Below are 23,385 nucleotides of genomic sequence, written 5' to 3'. Positions count from 1 at the left end.
GATTAACCAATTTCTGGAACAATTTCTGAGGTGTTTTGTGGCTGATCCCCAAGATAAATGGAGAGACTTTATACCCTTAGCAGAGTTTGCCTTAAACAATCATGAGCACAGCTCAATAAAGATGTCATCGTTCTTCTGAAACTATGGTTTTAACCTGAGGTACTCGTCTATTCATACCACCGACTCAGTTACCCCCTCAGCAGAAGCAGTTTTTTCGAAACTGTGCACAGTTTGGGTCTAGCTTTTTCAGAAACATGCTGGGGGTATACTGTCAGGATTGTGCAGTAACCTGGTGTGAACTGGGCCTGCTTTACTTCTATGTGCCACACCCGCTTGCTTCTAAGCTTCCTGGCAATGCGGGAGTTTAACCGATCACTGAGAGACTTTAGTATTGCAGCAAAGTAGTCTGTGTTACTGACTGGTTTCTCTGCCTGTATGGAGCCTGGAGGATTAGAGCGCCGATCCAATGAGGATCCGGACTGGGCTCTTCGTCAGTAGAAAACAAAGCTGAGGCAGTTTCTCAGCACTGGCTATTTAGGTTTCATACCCTGGTCCCAGCTCCCGTCTATTCCTGCACTCCCTGTCCTAACTTCCCCTGCTTGATCGACTCTCTTACCTGACCTCTGGCTTGACTTTTTGACTATTCGACTGTTCGACTATTTGACCTTGCTTGTTTGACTATCCGCTATTGTGTTGTTTTGTCTTTCTTGTTCTATGTGCATGTATCTAGTACAGGGAACGTCTTCGTGGTTGTCCACGGCCGCCTAGGGCCGTTTGAGCCAAGTAGGTAGTGACAGTGGGTGGGTTTAGTATCAGGGCTCACTGTCGTATCTCGTCCCTACCTCCACTGTCCTGACAATATAGTCAGCAAGGGATCAAATAATGATTTCCTTCATGGAACATTACACATATACAGCTCAGCTACATGTACATTACACACATACAGCACAGCTACATGTACATTACACACATACGGCTCAGCTACATGTACATTACACATATACGGCTCAGCTACATGTACATTACACACATACGGCTCAGCTACATGTACATTACACACATACAGCTCAGCTACATGTACATTACACACATACAGCTCAGCTACATGTACATTACACACATACAGCTCAGCTACATGTACATTACACATACAGCTCAGCTACATGTACATTACACATATATACAGCTCAGCTACATGTATATTACACACATACAGCTCAGCTACATGTACATTACACATATACAGCTCAGCTACATGTACATTACACATATACAGCTCAGCTATATGTACATTACACATATACAGCTCAGCTACATGTACATTACACACATATACAGCTCAGCTACATGTACATTACACACATATACAGCTCAGCTACATGTACATTACACACATACAGCTCAGCTACATGTACATTACACACATATACAGCTCAGCTACATGTACATTACACATATACAGCTCAGCTACATGTACATTACACATATACAGCTCAGCTACATGTACATTACACATATACAGCTCAGCTACATGTACATTACACATATATACAGCTCAGCTACATGTACATTACACATATACAGCTCAGCTACATGTACATTACACACATATACAGCTCAGCTACATGTACATTACACATATACAGCTCAGCTACATGTACATTACACACATATACAGCTCAGCTACATGTACATTACACACATATACAGCTCAGCTACATGTACATTACACACATACAGCTCAGCTACATGTACATTACACATATACAGCTCAGCTACATGTACATTACACACATACAGCTCAGCTACATGTACATTACACATATACAGCTCAGCTACATGTACATTACACACATATACAGCTCAGCTACATGTACATTACACACATACAGCTCAGCTACATGTACATTACACACATACAGCTCAGCTACATGTACATTACACACATACAGCTCAGCTACATTTACATTACACATATATACAGCTCAGCTACATGTACATTACATATATATACAGCTCAGCTACATGTACATTACACACATATACAGCTCAGCTACATGTACATTACATATACAGCTCAGCTACATGTACATTACACATATACAGCTCAGCTACATGTACATTACACACACATACAGCACAGCTACATGTACATTACACATATACAGCTCAGCTACATGTACATTACACACACAGCTCAGCTACATGTACATTACACATATACAGCTCAGCTACATGTACATTACACACATACAGCTCAGCTACATGCACATTACACACATACAGCTCAGCTACATGTACATTACACACATATACAGCTCAGCTACATGTACATTACACACATATACAGCTCAGCTACATGTACATTACACATATACAGCTCAGCTACATGTACATTACACACATATACAGCTCAGCTACATGTACATTACACACATATACAGCTCAGCTACATGTACATTACACACATATACAGCTCAGCTACATGTAAATTACACATATACAGCTCAGCTACATGTACATTACACACATATATACAGCTCAGCTACATGTACATTACACACATACAGCTCAGCTACATGTACATTACACATATATACAGCTCAGCTACATGTACATTACACATATACAGCTCAGCTACATGTACATTACACACATACAGCTCAGCTACATGTACATTACACATATACAGCTCAGCTACATGTACATTACACATATACAGCTCAGCTACATGTACATTACACACATATACAGCTCAGCTACATGTACATTACACACATACAGCTCAGCTACATGTACATTACACACATACAGCTCAGCTACATGTACATTACACATATACAGCTCAGCTACATGTACATTACACATATATACAGCTCAGCTACATGTACATTACACACATACAGCTCAGCTACATGTACATTACACACATATACAGCTCAGCTACATGTACATTACACACATACAGCTCAGCTACATGTACATTACACATATACAGCTCAGCTACATGTACATTACACATATATACAGCTCAGCTACATGTACATTACACATATACAGCTCAGCTACATATACATTACACACATACAGCTCAGCTACATGTACATTACACACATATACAGCTCAGCTACATGTACATTACACACATACAGCTCAGCTACATATACATTACACATATACAGCTCAGCTACATGTACATTACACACATATACAGCTCAGCTACATATACATTACACACATACAGCTCAGCTACATATACATTACACATATACAGCTCAGCTACATGTACATTACACACATATACAGCTCAGCTACATGTACATTACACACATACAGCTCAGCTACATGTACATTACACATATACAGCTCAGCTACATGTACATTACACACATATATACAGCTCAGCTACATGTACATTACATATATACAGCTCAGCTACATGTACATTACACACATACAGCTCAGCTACATGTACATTACACATATACAGCTCAGCTACATGTACATTACACATATACAGCTCAGCTACATGTACATTACACACACATACAGCTCAGCTACATGTACATTACACACAGGGCTCTGCTGCAGGCATATATAACACACACATACACAGCTCTGCTCCACACACATCACACACACACAGCTCTGCTCCACACACATCCCTTCAGCTCATCCAGCACAGCAGAGTCCTGCATACACTGAGCAGCAGCCCCTGATCAGGTGACTCCTCCTCCTCCATGTGACTGATCACATGACTGTGACATCATGGCAGGTCCAGCTAGCTTCTCTCTACTGATAACAAAGGCTGAAGCATAAGCTCCTCCCACACAAGTCACATGGGTATGATGTCATCAAAGGTACATACATTCTCTTGGAAATAGCATCTACCTAGCACACGGCTCCTGTATCTGCAGCTGGAGGTACAGTATATATATATATATATATATATATGTGTGTAGGGGGCAGCAGGACCATTAACCCCTTCAGGACTGGGCGGTATTAGGTATGAGGTGTTGTTGTTCCTTGTGTCATTGCTGATCCCAGGAGGCCGATCTGTGCTGTTTCCTCTTCTCTCCTCTCATCTGGATGATATCATGTTGGGGGAGATGAGAATCTTTCCTCACATTTTCTTCTCTTTCCTGGGACATCATGTGACTGTTCACTGTGCCCGATCAATAAAGTTATATTATACTGGAGACCCCGATATATTACATTGTCTCCTCCTCTTTCCTCCAGAATCCTCTGCTGATATCTTCTATATAAGAGACCGACCCATCAACCATGGAGAGAGACAGAGACAAGATGGCCGACAGGATAATAACCCTCACCCTACACATACTCTTCCTGCTTACTGGGGAGGTGAGGGATTCTGGGAGTGATGTCATCATGACATCATTCTTATCTATGGCATAACAGATGGATAGGACTGGAGAGGTGAGGGATTCTGGGAGTGATGTCATCATGACATCATTCTTATCTATGGAATAACAGATGGATAGGACTGGGGAGGTGAGGGATTCTGGGAGTGATGTCATCATGACATCATTCTTATCTATGGAATAACAGATGGATAGGACTGGAGAGGTGAGGGATTCTGGGAGTGATGTCATCATGACATCATTCTTATCTATGGAATAACAGATGGATAGGACTGGAGAGGTGAGGGATTCTGGGAGTGATGTCATCATGACATCATTCTTATCTATGGAATAACAGATGGATAGGACTGGGGAGGTGAGGGATTCTGGGAGTGATGTCATCATGACATCATTCTTATCTATGGAATAACAGATGGATAGGACTGGAGAGGTGAGGGATTCTGGGAGTGATGTCATCATGACATCATTCTTATCTATGGAATAACAGATGGATAGGACTGGAGAGGTGAGGGATTCTGGGAATGGATGGAGTGATAGTAATGTGTCTCTCCATACACAGGATTACACAGTAGTGAAGAAGTCCTCTAGTGGGCGCTGTGGGGCCCCTGGGTGTGAAGGATGGGGAAGAACCCTGAGCCCAATCCCGGGGCCCCTGATACATGAGGAAATGGAGGAAGAGAAGATCCTAGAAGTCACCAACAAGATGGTGGAGCTGCTGAGTGGAGAGGTGAGACTGTGGCTGCTGGGAATGCTGGGACATTATACAGTAACACCACTGGAGGGGTGGGGGGGATGACTGTGTGACCATTGTGTGTGTCAGGTTCCTATAAGGTGTCAGGACGTGGCGGTCTATTTCTCCATGGAGGAGTGGGAGTATGTAGAAGGACACAAGGATCAGTACAAGGATGTGATGCTGGAGGATCAGCAGCCCCTCCCATCAGCAGGTAATAGACAGGACTATATACACACCTCCTCTCTGTATTATCTGGATGGAAAGAATGAATTCAGTCTCTGTATGTGTTCCCTTCAGTCAGATCCAGTAAGAGAACAGCACCAGAGAGATGTCCCCGTCCTCTTCTCCCACAGGATCAGGATCAGGTAGATGGAGATCTTCCCTATGATCTGTACATCCCACCTGACTTCTCCTCCTGTCTGATGACTTTTACAATATTTCTCTCACATCTTATGAATCAGGGGGAAGATGAGAACAATATTAATTCTCCGGACGTAACAGTAAAGGAGGAGATGTATATAAAGGACATCACTGCAGAAAAGGATATAAAATCTATTTATTCTACTGACATAAGGATAAAAGAAGAAGAGACAGATGTGAGCAGTGATGAGCAGTATAAGGAGGACATCACTACAGGGAACGAGCTGAACTGTATTAATACTTTAGATATAAGGGTAAAAGAAGAAGAGACAGATGGGAGCGGTGATGAGCAGTATATGGAGGACATTTTTACCGGGAAGAATCTTAAATGTTTTAATGATACAGACATAAGGGTAAAAGAAGAGGAAGAGGAGATGGATATGATCAGTGATGAGCAGTATAAGGAGGACATCACTACAGGTAAGCGCCCAGGTGGAATATTATAAGCTCTGTGTCCTGTCAGTCTTCTCTGCTGTATACTCCCCCATACAGTGACACCATTATAGGAGATAACACACACTGTGCATCTATAATATGGACATGAAATACATCTGTGTGGACGAGGCCGATATCTACATCATCTGCTGTCACTACCGATAAGGGGGGGGGGGGGATTTGCCCTATTTTGGGGCTATCATACTAATAACCCACAAAGCCAATTTTAAAATATATTAATTTTTATTAATCATAATTAAAAAATCAGTAAAACCAGTGCAAAAGGGAATCCAGCAGTAATTAGTTACCAGACCACCATACCTCTAATGATGACTCTAACATATATCGCTATAGCATGTAAACGTGGTATAAACAGTGGTATTGTGAGGTCTTGTACAAAAATTTTTTTTGCACTTTTTTGATTTGTTGTCACATGTATTAAGGTGGTATTATTATACTGATGTATATCTATGCACTTTTCTTATATATAATCACTTAAAATTATGTATTTCTTATGACCAGATGTATATACATAGCCTCCCGATAAGGAATAATGATTACCATCCGTGTACGCGAGTCTGGGGAGATTCTGGCGCAGGCGCTCTTCCAACTTGGTCTCTTGAGTCGCTGTGCGCATGTCCGCCTGCGTTCCACCGGCGGACGTGCGTTCCAGTGACGTAGGCCGGAAGGAAGCTGCGTGATCCCTGGCCACTCCTTTGACCCGCGTCGTCCCCCGGAAGGAATCCTCAATTTTAGTATATATAGTGCGCTAGACACGAGTTATATACGCCCCTTGATAAAGCGATTTAAAGGCGAAACGTGCGTCGGGGTTGTGGCTACCAGACACCACGATGGGTAAGCGTCTCATTATATGATTATTTATATTGCGGATATAGGCTGACATTGTTTTCATCGATCCGAGGCTGTGTAGATACACTGCAGGGCTATATGAATACTGATTGTGACGTTTACATGCTATAGCGATATATGTTAGAGTCATCATTAGAGGTATGGTGGTCTGGTAACTAATTACTGCTGGATTCCCTTTTGCACTGGTTTTACTGATTTTTTAATTATGATTAATAAAAATTAATATATTTTAAAATTGGCTTTGTGTGGTATAATTGTTATTTTCTAAAAAGCTAATCAATTATGTTGGACCAATTATGGTAGGGTCAATTGACTCCGTGGTGGTGAGACCAATATTGTTTGAGTGTCCATTGGAGCTATTGTATACATACTAATAACCCCTATTAGACTCCTATCCGGTTACTGTGTGACCCCCACAGCGTGTCCACCCATTAACCCTTTCATGTCACAGCTGATTTTCGAAAAGCAAAATGTATTTTTCAAATTTGCATGTGATAAAACGTTCATGTTATCTATATTCCTCAAGTCAGTACAATTACAACAATTTATTTATTTATTTTTTATTTTACTACTTACTAAAAAAAACCAAAAAACATTTTTTTAAGACATGTTTAAAATTGCTGTATTCTTACTGCTATTGTACCGAAATTTACTTACCGATATTTACATTTATTGGAGTCCATAGGCGGCACAACCTATGGTTAAAGTCCCCCTAGGTACAATCATACAGAGAAAGGATAATTAGCAATAAATCACTTAAAGGGAACCTGTCACCCCCCGTGCCGGGGTGACAGGCTCCCGACCCCCCACTACAGCCCCCTATACTCACCTGATCCCGCCCGGTCCCGCTTCTGGATCCGGTCGAGTAACGGAAATCTCAGCCGCTGCAGCCCGGCGCGTGCTGAGAGATGAGTCCAACGCTCATAGAGAATGACAGGAGAGTCCAGCGCTCCGTCATTCTCTATGAGCGTTGAACTCATCTCTCAGCGCCCGCGCCGGGCTGCAGCAGCTGATATCTCAGTGACCCGACCGGATCCAGAAGCGGGACCCGGCGGGATCAGGTGAGTATAGGGGGCTGTAGCGGTGGGTCGGGAGCCTGTCACCCCGAAACGGGGGGTGACAGGTTCCCTTTAAGCTTTTAGGGTCCATTTATACAGAAAGATTATCAAACAGATTATCTGCCAAAGATTTGAAGCCAAAGCCAGAAACATAAAAGGTCATAAAGAAAAGACTGAGATTTCTCCTCTTTTCAAATCCATTCCTGGCTTTGGCTTGAAATCTTTGGCAGATAATCTTTCTGTGTAAATGGACCCTTAAAGGAGAAGTCCAGAGAAATTTTTTATTAAAGTAATGTATTGCCCCCGAAAATTATACAAATTACAAATAGGGGAAATGATTATAAAGTGTTTTTTTACCTGCACTTACTACTGCATCAATGCTTCACTTCCTGGATAACATGATGATGATGATGTCACTTCCTGGATAACATGGTGATGTCACTTCCTGGATAACCTGGTGATGTCACTTCCTGGATAACATGGTGGTGTCACTTCCTGGATAACCTGGTGATGTCACTTCCTGGATAACATGGTGGTGTCACTTCCTGGATAACATGGTGATGTCACTTCCCGGATAACATGGTGATGTCACTTCCTGGATAACATGGTGATGTCACTTCCCGGATAACATGGTGATGTCACTTCCTGGATAACATAAACTTTTGGGGGGCAATACAATACTTTAATAAATATTTTTTTACCAGACGTTTCCTTTAAGTATTGTAACAGATGGACCAGACACGAGGAGGTGGTTCCCCTTGATAACAAGGAGTGCTGATGTACCTTCTTTAAGGAGTGGGAAACTTCCAGGTCGCTACCTTCAGAGAAACTCCATGGTGACCGCTGACTGGAGAAATTAATGATTACTGGAGCCTATGGACCACATGCTCCTCTTCTGCGGTTGAAGTCCAAAATGCAATGTGAAGACATTGTTCAGATTGAAGCTGAGCAGAGAACTAGGAATGGAATGAGATCTAAATTCCAAAAGGTCACTAGGAGGCAAGGAAGTAGTGAATAGCCAGGGAACACAGATGTGGTTTGCTGACTGAAACACACCAACAATTGAGCACAGAGGTCTGGAGGTGATGGCTATAAATATCCTTGGGTAATCGGCCTAGAATTCACTAGAACCGAGTCTATAAATACAGGTCATCAGGCGTACACCTGTCACTAGAGGGAGCCCAATTCCACAGGTAGCGTGCCCAGCACAGGTGAGAAGATTCTGGAAAGCAAGCATACTAAGAAAGAGCAGGAGAGTGAACAGACTGATGCACAGTGCGCCCTCCAGAAGGTAGGGGATAATGGACACGACCTTGTGCCGTTTCATTACCCCCCTAGGTTCCCTCCTCTTCTTGGACCAGAGTTAGTAAAAAACTTGGATCATCTTTGGGTCATTTATGTTCTCTTGAGGTTCCCAGGACCTCTCTTCTGGGCCAAAGCCTTTCCAGTCTACTAGATAGTAAACCCTGTGTTTGTCAGCTTGTTTTTTTATATTTGTAGAGGCTCGGAGAAGGCTTTGGCAAGCTTGATGCCAAATCTAATTAAAATCACAAAGTTGGCTCTCAATGTCTGAAACTTGAGAAGTCGTAGGAAGCTGCAAAGGAAGTGGAGGATGTTGGCCATAGACTGTGTGGAAGGGAGTGTCCCCAAAAGAGCTGCTAGAGTTGATATTACAAGCAAACTCTGTCCATGGCAGCAGTGAAACCAAGTTGTCTTGATGGGTTGAAATAAAGTGGCAAAGATAGTTTCCCAGATCTGATTCACCTATTCCACCTGGCCGTTGAATTGGGGCTGGTAGGCCGAACATAGGTCCAGCTGGATTTGGAATTTGGCGCAGAGAGCAAGCTAGAACTTGGAGGAGAATTAAACTCCCCTGTCAGAGACTATTGGCATACCATGTAGACGCAAGATGTGTTGAATGAATAGGGATGCCAGTTTGGTTGCTGAAGGAAGGCCTGAAAGAGGAGTCAATACAAGGCAGAAAAGACCCATCCTTTTTCTCCACAAAAAAGAAGCCTGCCCCAGTGGGAGATGATGACTTGTGAATAAAACCCCTCTCTAGGTTTTCCTTAATTTAGGCTGAAATAGCCGCCATCTCGGGCCGTGACAGAGGAGACACCCTGTCACAAAGAGGGGCAGTTCCAGGCTTCCAAGTCAATTGGGCAGTCATTTTCCGGTGTGGTGGAAGAGTGTCTGCCTGTTTCTTGCACAAGACATACACAAAGTCACGATAGGGTGCAGGCATAGCCGGAGGTATAGGGCTAGTTGGCAGGAGAGGGAAGGATCCAACCAGTTGAGATTATTGCGGAGGCAGAAGACAAAAACTATTGCATTTCTGTCCCCAGCGTGTCACTTCTCCGGTCTTTCAGTCAATAGTAGAATGATGTTTCCGCAACCAAGGCAGACCCAGGACTACAGAGTTAATGGAGCTTGGGACTACATGGAAAAAATATTCTCTTGATGCAACACCCCCACCTCCATGTCAATAAGCTGTGGGCGGTACCGGATGACTTAGGAGAGAACCTGACCATTCACAAAGAGATGGAGAGGGGCTTGGCCAGTGGAGTAACAGGCAGTTTGTAACAAGGGAAGAATGGATAAAGTTGCAGCCAGAGTCCACAAAGGCTGCTGTTTGCAGACAGGTACCAGTGGGAAGGGTCAGGGTGGAGAGGAGGTATTGCTATCCAGAGTCACCTCTCCTATGGATAGGACAGTGCCTCAACTGGTGCCCGTTGGCTCTGCAGTAGGTACACAGACCCAGGTTCCGACAATAAGTCTTCTCCTCTTGAGATAAATAAGTTCTTGCATGGGCTCTTCCCATGGTCTCATGGATGCAGGCAGGACTGAGTTTTGGAAGGCTGGAGCCAATGGACATGGGAAGGTTCTTGCTGCTTATTTCCTGCTGCCTTTCTGCAAAGTGGATGTCAATACGAGTGGGCAGCGTAATGAGCATCCAAACTGGTGGTCAAGTCATGACCGTCAAGTTCGTCTTTAATGTGACTGGCTAGCCCCTCCCAGAATGCATCCATTAGCACTTCATTGTTCCAGGCTACCTCAGAGGCCAGGGTCCAGAACTGCACTGCATACTGGCCTACGGTGGAATCACCCTAATGGAACCCATGAGGCAGCTGAGGATCTGTGTCCAGGTTCCTCAAAGACCATGCAGAATGCAGCCAAAAAGTCTGGTAGGCTGGTTGTTAGAGGATCTCCTCACACCCACAGAAGAATAACCCAAGCTAAAAACTCTCTGGAAAGCAAGGAAACGATAAACGTTACCTTAGCATGATCTGAGATGAAATGATAAGCCAAGTCCTGAAAGTGAATCGTGCACTGATTCAGAAATTCCCAGAAGGACTTAGGGTCTCCGTTAAAGCGGGGAGGCAGAGGCAGCTGGACTTACTGCCAAGAACAGCGGCAACTGGAGCAGTTGGTGGAAGGCATGGCGCAATGATTTGAAGCATCTAAAACAATTGTTCCTGGTAAGCACCTTGATGGGCTACTTCTTTGGATAGGTTTGGTGACTCAGGAAGAGAAGCATCAGCTGTATTAGTTGTACTGTAACAGATGGGTCAGGCATGAAGAGGTGTATCTCCTGGATCACTGAGGAGTGTTGACATACCTTCTCCAAGAACTTGAACTTTGTCGAACTATCCGCATTTGATTCCCGATGCCTTCCTGTTCCATGGGAATAGAGGAGAAAGCCCAAGTACCGCCTGGAATTCCGGAATACAGCTTAGGTAATAGGCTGTATCCCCGAATTCCAGGCGGTACTCGGGCTGTCTCCTCCTTCCCCACGGTATGGGAAGGCATCAGGAATCAAATGCGGATGGTTCGACAAGGTTCGAGTTCGAACCTAAGATTTCCCGATGTTTGATCATCCCTACTGGTGACCACCAACTGAAGAAATGAAGGAGTACTGGAGCCTGGAACCAGATGCTCTTCTTCTGCGGTTGAAGTTCAAAGTGCAATATGAAGACGTTGTACATACTGGAGCTGAGCAGAGAACTAGGAATGGAATGAGATTCAAATGCTGGAACATCACTAGGAAGCAAAGAAGTGGAAAGTAGCCAGGGAGCACAGATGTGGTTTGCTGACTGAAACACACCAACAACTGAGCACAGAGGTCTGGAGGTGATGGCTATAAATACCCTCAGGTAATCGGCCTAGAATTCACTAGAACTTGTGTGCTGAGTCTATAAATACAGGTGAACAGGCGTATGCCTGACAATAGAGGGAGCCAGGATGGCTACCTACCACTTTAGTAAGAAAGAACAGAAGAGTGAACTGACCGAAGCACGGTGCGCCCTGCAGCAGGTAGTGGATGATGGAAACGACCATGTGCCGTTACCAGTATCCACACTATAAAGCCGATCACCAGACCTCGAACCAGTTTATTATTTATATAATAATAACAAGTAATCAAGGGTGGGAAGCTTGTGCTGCCTACAGACTCCAAGAAATAAAAATTTGGGCAAGTAAATATTAGATTTTTCACGTGTTACGGCAGGACAACACGACTCCCTTGTGGGGTATATATCTAGGAAAAACAGAGAATAAATTATAATATAATGTATATACTGTGTGTATATCTTACACGGCGCTGTACTACATAGGCAATTAGTGTGCTGCTTTTGATGCACAGTGGGGATACCCGTAGTTTCCCGTGTGATAATTAATACAAAGAAAAATAAAGAGATTTGCATCTAGCGCACCTAAATAAAACTCATCAGAAGGTCATTACTCACGATATCTTTTTCATCTGCTTTTACTCTTGGTGATGAGGTGTTTGTAATCCTTCCGATTTGGAGTTCCAACAGGGTGAGTATAGTCCACGCTGGGAGTACGCCCCGGCCGGTGGCGTGTTCTCAACCAGCTAGCTAGTGTTCCGGTAAGGGTTTACTGTGACGTCACAGAGTTTGTTAAGGAGCAAGGTGAGGGCCAAACTTTCTCCTACTAGTTTCAGCGTTACCAACGCCTTCCTCAGGGATAGTGAATAGCTCTTCTCCTACTCCTTTTATGTACTCGGAACAGCCTAATTATCCTCCTATTGGTTCCAGGTTGGATTTCTGTTTGTCTTTCTCTTTTCAAGGTTTCAGGTTTTCAATGGCAATGAGTTACCCTAGTATAGATAACTTGGATATCACCACCTTATGCCCTACAGTGTCGAGATAACCATCCTGCCAGGGTAGTACGAGGTCCCAAGTCCCTGCGCTGGGTTGAGCAGAAGAGAAGTGTAGAAGAGAGAAGAAAGAGGATAGGTAGAAAAGTGAGGAAAACAGGGCCAGCACCCTTGTATCTTGTGCTTAGTCCTCTGTTTGTGGACTAAGCACAAGATACAAGGGTGCTGGCCCTGTTTTCCTCACTTTTCTACCTATCCTCTTTCTTCTCTCTTCTACACTTCTCTTCTGCTCAACCCAGCACAGGGACTTGGGACCTCGTACTACCCTGGCAGGATGGGTATCTCGACACTGTAGGGCATAAGGTGGTGAGATCCAAGTTATCTATACTAGGGTAACTCATTGCCATTGAAAACCTGAAACCTTGAAAAGAGAAAGACAAACAGAAATCCAACCTGGAACCAATAGGAGGATAATTAGGCTGTTCCGAGTACATAAAAGGAGTAGGAGAAGAGCTATTCACTATCCCTGAGGAAGGCGTTGGTAACGCTGAAACTAGTAGGAGAAAGTTTGCCCCAGTGGGAGATGATGACTTGTGAATAAAACCCCTCTCTAGGTATTCCTTAATTTAGGCTGAAATAGCAGCCATCTCGGGCCGTGACAGAGGAGACACCCTGTCACAAAGAGGGGCAGTTCCAGGCTTCCAAGTCAATTGGGCAGTCATTTTCCAGTGTGGTGGAAGAGTGTCTGCCTGTTTCTTGCACAAGACATACACAAAGTCACGATAGGGTGCAGGCATAGCCGGAGGTATAGGGCTAGTTGGCAGGAGAGGGAAGGATCCAACCAGTTGAGATTATTGCGGAGGCAGAAGACAAAAACTATTGCATTTCTGTCCCCAGCGAGGAAGGCGTTGGTAACGCTGAAACTAGTAGGAGAAAGTTTGGTCCTCACCTTGCTCCTTAACAAACTCTGTGACGTCACAGTAAACCCTTACCGGAACACTAGCTAGCTGGTTGAGAACACGCCACCGGCCGGGGCGTACTCCCAGCGTGGACTATACTCACCCTGTTGGAACTCCAAATCGGAAGGATTACAAACACCTCATCACCAAGAGTAAAAGCAGATGAAAAAGATATCGTGAGTAATGACCTTCTGATGAGTTTTATTTAGGTGCGCTAGATGCAAATCTCTTTATTTTTCTTTGTAGAGAATAAATTATGTATTTCATATTCAAATTTTTTATTTAGAAAAGGGGGGGAATTTAACCTTTTATTATGTATTTTTTATTTTTTTATTTTTTACACACTTTCGTTGACCCCAGGGCATTTCTATGAGCAGTACATTGAATCTGCACTTGATCGCATCATCTATCGGAGCATTCGTCAGTTTTAATTCCCATGCCCCAATCGGGAGCCACATACTCTCTATCAGTGAGATATAAGCCTGTTTATTATTAACCCCTTGAAGACCGAGCCTATTAATGCACGGATGTCTGGGTCAAATTAGTACAATGTTCCTCCTCGCCTTCTAAGAGCCATAGCCCTTTCATTTCTCCGCCTACAGGGCTGGTTGGGGTCATTTTTTTGCACCATGATCTTTAGTTTTAATTAATATCATGTAATATTGATGTATGAGAAAAATTTTGATCGCTTTTTAATAATTTTTTTTACTGATATATAATTTGAAAAAATCAGCAATCTTGGTGTGTTTTTTTCCCTTTCGTTTACGCGGTTCACCGTGCGGGAAAAATATATATGTAATATTTTAATAGATCAGACAATTCCGCACACTACGATATATAATTTGTTTATTTATTTTCCATATTTTTATTTTTATAATGGGCAAGGAGATATACTAAACTTTTATTGGGGGGGGATTATAAGGGCTTTTTTAACACTTGTTTTCACTGTAAATTATGCAATCATTAGATTCCAAAAACTGATCTATACTATGCCATAGTATAGCATAGATCAGTGTTATCGGTGATCTGTGCATAGAGCCTGCCTGAGAGCAGACTCTATGCATGGATGGCCGATCTGACAGGATGGAGGTAAGTGGATTACCCCCGCCTGTCAGTACAAGCCATGCTGTGGGGGTCCTGATCACTGAGTACCTAAAACACTGTGATCGCTATAGATCGCAGCGTTTAACAGGTTAATGATAAGCAGCTGCCTGTCATTATGCTGGGCTCCCGGGACACTGATGTGTGCAGGGCCATTCTCATTGCAGCGGTCCCACTTACATCAAACCCCTTTCACCTCAGGAACGTATATATACATTCCTACTGCACGGGGTATATGCAATAGAAACATATATCTACGTATTGCTCACGTGAAAGGGTTAAAGCTCTTTAAACTCTTTAAAAAAAAGTACAAAAACAATTGGCTGCGGCATAAAGGGGTAAATGGTAGTATATCTAAGGGTCCTTCCAGAAATTCCTTGAGAAAGTACTTTCCCCTTACAGTGTCAGTCCTTATGTCAGAGCATTGTCTGACTGAGCTGCCACACACCGGGCTCCCTCTGATTTTTACCCCTCACTCTCTTCCAGCTGTGTACCCCTCTCTCGTCACTCCTCCGGCTGTGCTCCCCTCTCCCGTCACCCCTCCGGCCTTGCCCCCCTCTCCCGTCACCCCTCCGGCTGTGCTCCCCTCTCCCGTCACCCCTCCGGCCTTGCCCCCCTCTCCCGTCACCCCTCCGGCCTTGCCCCCCTCTCTCGTCATCCCTCCGGCTGTGCTCCCCTCTCCCGTCACCCCTCCGGCCTTGCCCCCCTCTCTCGTCATCCCTCCGGCTGTGCTCCCCTCTCCCGTCACCCCTCTGTCTGTGCCCCCCCCTCTCGTCACCCCTCCAGCTGTGCTCCCCTCTCCCGTCACCCCTCCGTCTGTGCCCTCCTCTCCCGTCACCCCTCCGGCTTTGCCCCCCTCTCCGGTTACCCTTGCAACTGTGCCCGTCTCTCCCATCACCCCTCCGGCTGTGCCCTTCTCTCGCGTCACCCCTCCGGCTGTGCCCCCCTTTCCCATCACCCTTACGGCTGTGCCCTCCTCTCCCCTCTGGCTGTGCCCTCCTCTCCTGACACCCCTCTGGCTGTGCCCTCCTCTCCCGTCTCCTCTCTGGCTGTGCCCTCCTCTCCTGTCACCCTTCCGGCTGTGCCCCCCTCTCCTCTCTGGCTGTGCCCCCCTCTCCCATTAACCCTCCGGCAGTGCCCTCATTTCCCGTCACCCCTCCGGTTGTGCCTCTCTCTCCCGTCACCCCTCCCGCTGTGCCCTCCTCTCCCGTCACCCCTCCGGCTGTGCTCCCCTCTCCTGTCTCCCCTCCGGCTGTGCCTCTCCTGTCACCCCTCTGGCTGTGCCCCCCTCTCCCCTCCGGCTGTGCCCTCATTTCCCGTCACCTCTCTGGCTGTGCCTCTCTCTCCCGTCACCCCCCCCCCCTCCCCCGGCTGTGCCCTCCTCTGATACTCTTCTCTTCACAGCCATCTATGTGTATGTGTAACCCATCCTCTTTCTGCCAGTTATACTGATATCACATAAAACATCACAATAAACACACTTTTCCATTATACAGCACTATAGGCTGAACTCTGTTATACCGCAATATCACCATAAGAGTTGTTGGTAGTGATATGGGATGATGAGTTTTCCATTATGTGAAATTCTTGACAAGATGCTGCTCACAAAAACCTCTAATCTCTTCTCTATTGGCAGGTGACTGTACCCGGAGATCAGAGGGAAATCTGATATATACAGGTTTAAAAGTACATGATCATACATATGGAAAATGTTCCATTATCCTAGATCTACCCCCTGGCCTTTACAGCACAGATCTGTCATCTGATCCTTGTAATACCTTCCTGTATTCTGATTCATCACAGTTTATTAATCAAAATAAGGAGAAGCTATTTTCATGTTCAGAGTGTGGGAAATGTTTTACTTGCAAATCAGCTCTTGTTAGACATCAACTAATTCACACAGGGGAAAAACAATTTTCATGTGCGGAATGTGGGAAATGTTTTACATATAAGTCAGATCTTGTTAAACATCTAAGAATTCACACAGGGGAGAAGCCATTTTCATGTTTAGAATGTGGGAAATCTTTTGCTTACAAATCAGTTCTTGTTAAACATGTAAAAACTCACACAGGAGAGAAGCCGTTTTCATGTTCAGAATGTGGGAAATGTTTTACTGAGAAATCACAGTTTACTCTACATGAAAGAGCTCACACAGGGGAGAAGCTATTTTCCTGTCTAGAATGTGGAAAACGTTTTACTTATAAGTCAGATCTTGCTAAACATCTAAGAATTCACACAGGGGAGAAGCCATATTCATGTTCAGAATGTGAGAAATGTTTTATTCAGAAATCAGGTCTTGATAACCATCAAAGAATTCACACAGGTGTGAAACCATTTTCATGTTCAGAATGTGGAAAATGTTTTACTGAGAAATCACAACTTGTTAAACATCAACAAATTCACACAGGGGAGAAGCCATTTTCATGTTTAGAATGTGGGAGATGTTTTACTTATAAGTCAGATCTTGTTAAACATCTAAGAATTCACACAGGGGAGAAGCCATTTTCATGTTCAGTATGTGGGAAATGTTTTACTGTGAAATCACAGCGCGATACACATGAACGAACTCACACAGGAGAGAAGCCATTTTCATGTGATAAATGTGGGAAATGTTTTACGCGGAAAGATAAACTTATTGATCATCAAAACAGTCACTCGTGAGATCGCTGAATGATCAGTCAGACGTCTGTTCCCCAGAAAGCAGATGGAAGCTGGATACCACAGCTATGTATTCCCCATGTACAGAGGAGATTTGGCGGTAATACAGATATCATATACCGCAGCTCCAAACTTCTCACCAATTGGTAATAAACTGTTTCTTCTAAACCTTAGTCTCCTCTCCCTCCATCTCATGTGGATATATATATATAGGGTTATGATGTCACTGCTCCTCATCAGAGAGACCTGACACCCCAGGGGTAACTGCTGCTGGAGATGACAATTATTTCAGTCCATCAGATAGAGATTCCGGGACATCACCAGAACAGATGCATAAAATCCGGTTCTATCTTCCGGCATCTCTGACATTGTGACATAAAATAAGAGAATAGAGGAAACTGCTTTGTGCAGATGCGTAAGGCAACTGGGATGAATTGAGTCTCCATAGCCCTCTCCACCAGTGAGATATAAGCCTATTTATTATTAAAGAGTCGCTGTCGTTAACATTTTTTTGCAGAAATCAATAGTCCAGGCGATTTTAAGAAACTTTGTAATTGGGTTTATTAGCCAAATCTGCCATTATCTGCATGTAAAAAGCCTTTTCCCAGGCCCCCCCCCCTCCTCCTCTCTTTTCTGTCATCCACTCCTCAGAATCAGGAAATCTCTTTTTTTCATCAGTCGGATCTGTCTGGTCTATGAAGAGGGGAGGGGGGAGATTAGCAGCTGAGAGACAAGAACAAAGGATTGCTCAGCAGGGGAGCTATTCAGAGCTATAATTAGAGGTCAGAGAGGTGGGGGCTGACTGTCACAGGAGAGAGCCCCATGTGAATGTAAATTAACTCTTTGTTGTCCTGTTTAGCTGCTTTTACTTTCTCTCTCCATAGGAAAACCATGAAGACGGGGGGGAGGCTTCCAACTGCTTTTTCATGATAAAAATTCATTTTTCGGCTAATAAAACCAATTACAAAGTTTCTTAAAATCGCCTGGACTATTGATTTCTGCAATAAAAATTTTAACGACAGTGACACTTTCACTAGGGATGGTCCGAACCGAGTTCGTACGAACCCGAACTATCCGCAATGATTACCTCTGTCTGCCCGCTCCGTGCAGCGGGCGGATCCAGCGGGAGGAATGCCTGGAAAACTGGGATACAGCCTATGGCTGTATCCCAGTTTTCCAGGCGGTCCTCCCACTGTATCCACCCGCTGCATGGAGCGGGCAGACAACGGTAATCCGATGCCGAGCGTTCGGGTTCAGCCAAACCCGAACCTCGGTGGGTTCGGACCATCCCTAACTTTAATTCTTTGAGGACCAGGCCCAAAATGACCCAGTGGACCGCGCAAATTTAGATCTTTGCGCTTCCGTTTTCCCTCCTCCCCTTCTAAGAGCTCCAGCACTCTCAGTTTTCTATCTACAGGCCATGTGGGGGCTTGTTGTTTGTTCCAGGAATAGTTGTACTTTGTAATGGCGTCTTTCATTTTACCATAACATGTATGATGGAATCCCAAATATATTATTTATGAAGATATAAATAGGTGAAATTGTAAAAAAGAATGCAATATGGTAACGTTTGGGGGTTCCTGTGTCTACGTAATGCACTATATGGTAACAGCAACATGATACAATTATTCTATAGGTCAGTCCGAACACAACCATATGCAGGTTACACAGATTCTCTAATGTTATATATGTATTTTTTTTATGAAATGCTTTTTTTTGTCAATTAATTATAAATAAAATGGGCCTATTGTGACGCTTATAACGGTTTTAGTTTTTCACCTACGGGGCTGGATGGGGTGTCATTTTTTCCGCCATGATCTCAAATTTTTATTAATACCATATTTGTGAATATCGGACGTTTTGATCACTTTTTATTCATTCTTTTTTATATATAATGTAACATCGGTAACCCGCACACTTTTTTCCCTCTTTTCGTGTACGCTGTTCGTGTACGCCTTTTGCAATGAAGCTTATTATAGTTTAATAGATCAGACAATTACGCACGCTACGGTATATTATATGTTTATTTGTTTATTTATTTTTATATGTTTTATTTATATAATGGGATGGGGGGGGGGGTGATTTCATCTTTTACTGGGGGAGGGGCTTTGGGGCAGTGTATTAGTGTTTTTAACTTTTTTTTTTTTTACACATTTGAAGTCTCTTTGGGGGACTTTTACATTCACAACTTGGATTTCTACACTGATGATTGCTATGCCATAGGCCTAGCATTGATCAGTGTTATCAGCGATCTGCTCATTGAGCCTCCCTGTGCAGTCTTAGTGCAGCAGATTGCCGATCGGACCGCGCAGAGGCAGGTGAGAGACCTCCGGCAGTCCGTTTTAACGATCGGGACCCCCGCAGTCACACTCCCCCTGTCACTTACACTTAAACGCTGCGGTCGCGGCGCGATTGCGGCATTTAAGGAGTTAATGACACACGGCAGCGCGATCGCTGCAGCTTGTCATTACCGGTGAGGTCCCGACTACTGATTGCAGCCGGCCCCCACCTGCTATGAAGTGCGCTCCGCTCTGGAGCGCGCTTCATAGCCGGAGAAACACCCAGGACGTATAGTTACGCCCTAGGTCGTCTGGGGACAGACTTCCATGGCGTAACTATACGCCCTGGGTCGTCTAAGGCAGTGATTTTCAACTAGTGTGCCGCGACACATGGTCGGATGTGCCGCGGGGAAAGTTCTTCAATGTATGGTGCCCCTGTGAAACAGGAGAAAACAATGGGGGAGAGAAACCTGGGGATGGGGGGGGGGGGGAGAAACAGGGGAGAGAAGCAGGGGGGAGAGAAACATGGGGATGGGGGAGAGAAACAGCAGGGGGGAGAGAAGTTTGGTGGAGAGAAGCACAGGAGAGAAGCAGGGGGGAGAGAAGTATGGTGGAGAGAAGCACAGGAGAGAAGCAGGGGGGAGAAGTATGGGGGAGAGAAGCACAGGAGAGAAGCACAGGGGGGGAGAAGAAAACAGGCCCAGGTTTCACACTGAGTGAGTATAAATACATTTAGAATCTATATTATTAACTATATGTATAATATGTACTGTTCTAGTGTCATTTTGTGCCATTTTGGTTGGTGGTGTGCCCCGGGATTTTTTAAGTATAAAAAGTGTGCCGCGGCTCAAAAAAGGTTGAAAATCACTGATCTAAGGGTTAAAGAGGTATAAAAAAAACTATAACCCTAAAATATGAAAGTGCAAAAACAATAATTGGCTGTGACATAAAGGGGTAAATAGAAGTATATCCAAGAGTCCTTCGAGAAAGTCCTAATTTCTCCCTGTCTGATCTATCACAGGCTGTGCCCCCCTCTCCCCTCAGGCTGTGCCCTCCTCTTCTATTACCACTTTAGCTGTGCCCTCCTCTCCCCTCACCCCTCCGGCTGTGCCCCCCTCTCCCCTCTGGCAGTGCCCTCCTCTTCTTTCACCCCTCTGGCTATGCCCTCCTTACCCCTTCGGCTGTGTCCCCCTCACCTCTTTGGCTGTGCTCCCCTCTGGCAGAGCCTTCCTCTTCTTTCACCCCTCTGGCTGTGCCCTCCTCTGCCCTCACCCCTTTTGCTGTGCTGCCCTCTGGCTGTGCCCTCCTCTCCCCTCACCCTTTTGGCTGTGCTCCCCTCTGGCTGTGCCCTCCTCTTCCCTCACCCCTCCAGCTGTGCCCTCCTCTCCCCTCACCTCTTTGGCTGTGCTCCCCTCCGGCTGTGCCCTCCTCTTCTTTCACCCCTCCGGCTGTGCCCTCCTCTCCCATCACCCCTCCGGCTGTGCCCTCCTCTTCTTTCACCCCTCTGGCTGTGCGCTCCTCTTCTTTCACCCCTCCGGCTGTGCCCTCCTCTTTTTTTTCACCCCTCCGGCTGTGCCCTCCTCTCCCGTCACCCCTCCGACTTTGCCCCCATATGATACTCTTCTCACAGCTCACATCATACTCATGGGTTTCCTGTCACACTTGAGTTTTTATATTGATTATATTAACATAGCTCCGCCTACTTGCTAGAAACTTCACTGCTAACTAAAGTAGTTTTGTTGGGAGACTGCAGGTGGCGCTGCTGCCTAATATCTAGTTGTGTGTGTGACAGTGTGTAACCCATCCTCTCTCTGCCAGTTACACTGATATCACATAAACCATCACAATAAACATACATTACATTATACAGCACTAATCCAATAATCAGGGTCCATCCTAGGCCCGGAATACAGGCTGACCTCTGCTATACTGCAATATCACCAGAAGGGTTGTTGGTAGTGATGGAGGAGGACGGTAGGGTTCCACGATGGAGGAGGACGGGAGGGTTCCATGATGGCACATTCTTAACAAGATGCTGCAGAAATGAAACATTTCTAAGGATATTATTCAAAAACTATCTCTTTTCTATTGGCAGGTGACTGTACCCGGAGATCAGAGGGAAATCTGATATATTCAGGCTATAAAGTACATGATCAAACAGATGAGAAATGTTCCATTATCCTAGATACACCTTCAGCCCCTCACAGCACAGATCTGTCATCTGATCCTTGTAATACCATCCTGAATTCTGATTCATCACAGTTTATTAATCATAATAGGGAGAAGCCGTTTTCATGTTCAGAATGTGGGAAATGTTTTTCTTGCAAATCAGCTCTTGTTAGACATCAAATCATTCACACAGGGAAAAGACCATTTTCATGTTTAGAATGTGGAAGATGTTTTACATATAAGTCAGATCTTGTTAAACATCAAAGAATTCACACAGGTGAGAAGCCATTTTCATGTTCAGAATGTGGGAGATGTTTTACTTACAAGCCCGATCTTGTTAAACATCTAAGAATTCACACAGGGGAGAAACCATACTCGTGTTCAGAATGTGGGAAATGTTTTACTTATAAGTCAGATCATGTTAAACATTTAAGAATTCACACAGGGGAGAAGCCATATTCATGTTTGGAATGTGGGAAATCTTTTACTTTGAAATCGCAGCTCTATACACATGAAAGAACTCACATAGGAGAGAAACATTTTTCATGTGATAAATGTGGGAAATGTTCTACACAGAAAAATAAATTGAACGTTATTGAACATCAGGGGAGAAGCCAAGTCAGATCGCTGAATGATCAGTCACCCGTCTGTTCTCCAGAAAGCAGATAGAAGCCGGATACCACAGCTATGTATTCCCCATGTACAGAGGAGATTTGGCGGTAATACAGATATCATATACCGCAGCTCCAAACTTCTCACCAATTGGTAATAAAATGTTTCTTCAAAACCTTAGTCTCCTCTCCCTCCGTCTCATGTGAATATAACGCTGGTAGTAACAATCGTAACTAACGCCCATCGTTCTGTGCAATATTGTGAACAATGTCAGGTTAATGATAAATGGTCTCCTTTGCCATTGGTAAAAATTGCTTCGTCTAATAGGACCCTAACAATTTATTTTGTACATGTCATAACCTTCTCTGACAGGTGCACAACACGTCCTGAGATTCATTCATATATAACAGAGAACCCAGCAATTCTGTCCCTCAGCACTCAGTATCACAGAGGTGATACGGTGGCCAAAACGTTTGCCGCAGATGATTGGACTAACACAAAAATATTGGACTTTAAAGTTGCATTAAAGGAGAAGTCCAGCAAATTTTTTTTATTTAAATATTGTATTGCCCTCCAAAAGTTATACAAAT

At 44.4% G+C, this 23,385-nt stretch overlaps 1 protein-coding gene across 1 annotated transcript in view; it reads left to right on the top strand.

The window, feature by feature from the left end:
• The window catches only part of LOC138786673 (zinc finger protein 850-like), a 35,190-nt gene extending 12,255 nt beyond the window's left edge, over positions 1-22,935 (top strand). The window contains exons 11-17 of the mRNA XM_069963651.1: positions 4,268-4,362; positions 4,942-5,109; positions 5,203-5,326; positions 5,413-5,480; positions 5,577-5,955; positions 16,714-17,736; positions 22,110-22,935. Coding sequence (XP_069819752.1) covers positions 4,268-4,362; positions 4,942-5,109; positions 5,203-5,326; positions 5,413-5,480; positions 5,577-5,955; positions 16,714-17,736; positions 22,110-22,852 — 2,600 coding nt within the window. The 3' untranslated portion in view covers positions 22,853-22,935. The remainder of the gene's footprint in view (positions 1-4,267; positions 4,363-4,941; positions 5,110-5,202; positions 5,327-5,412; positions 5,481-5,576; positions 5,956-16,713; positions 17,737-22,109) is intronic.
• Positions 22,936-23,385: the final 450 nt, after the last annotated feature.

The sequence above is a fragment of the Dendropsophus ebraccatus genome, chromosome 3, assembly GCF_027789765.1.
Source record: "Dendropsophus ebraccatus isolate aDenEbr1 chromosome 3, aDenEbr1.pat, whole genome shotgun sequence".
Classification (NCBI taxonomy): domain Eukaryota; kingdom Metazoa; phylum Chordata; class Amphibia; order Anura; family Hylidae; genus Dendropsophus; species Dendropsophus ebraccatus.
The sequence above is the reverse complement of the archived record's forward strand: the minus strand, read 5'-3'. Positions and strand labels throughout refer to the sequence as shown.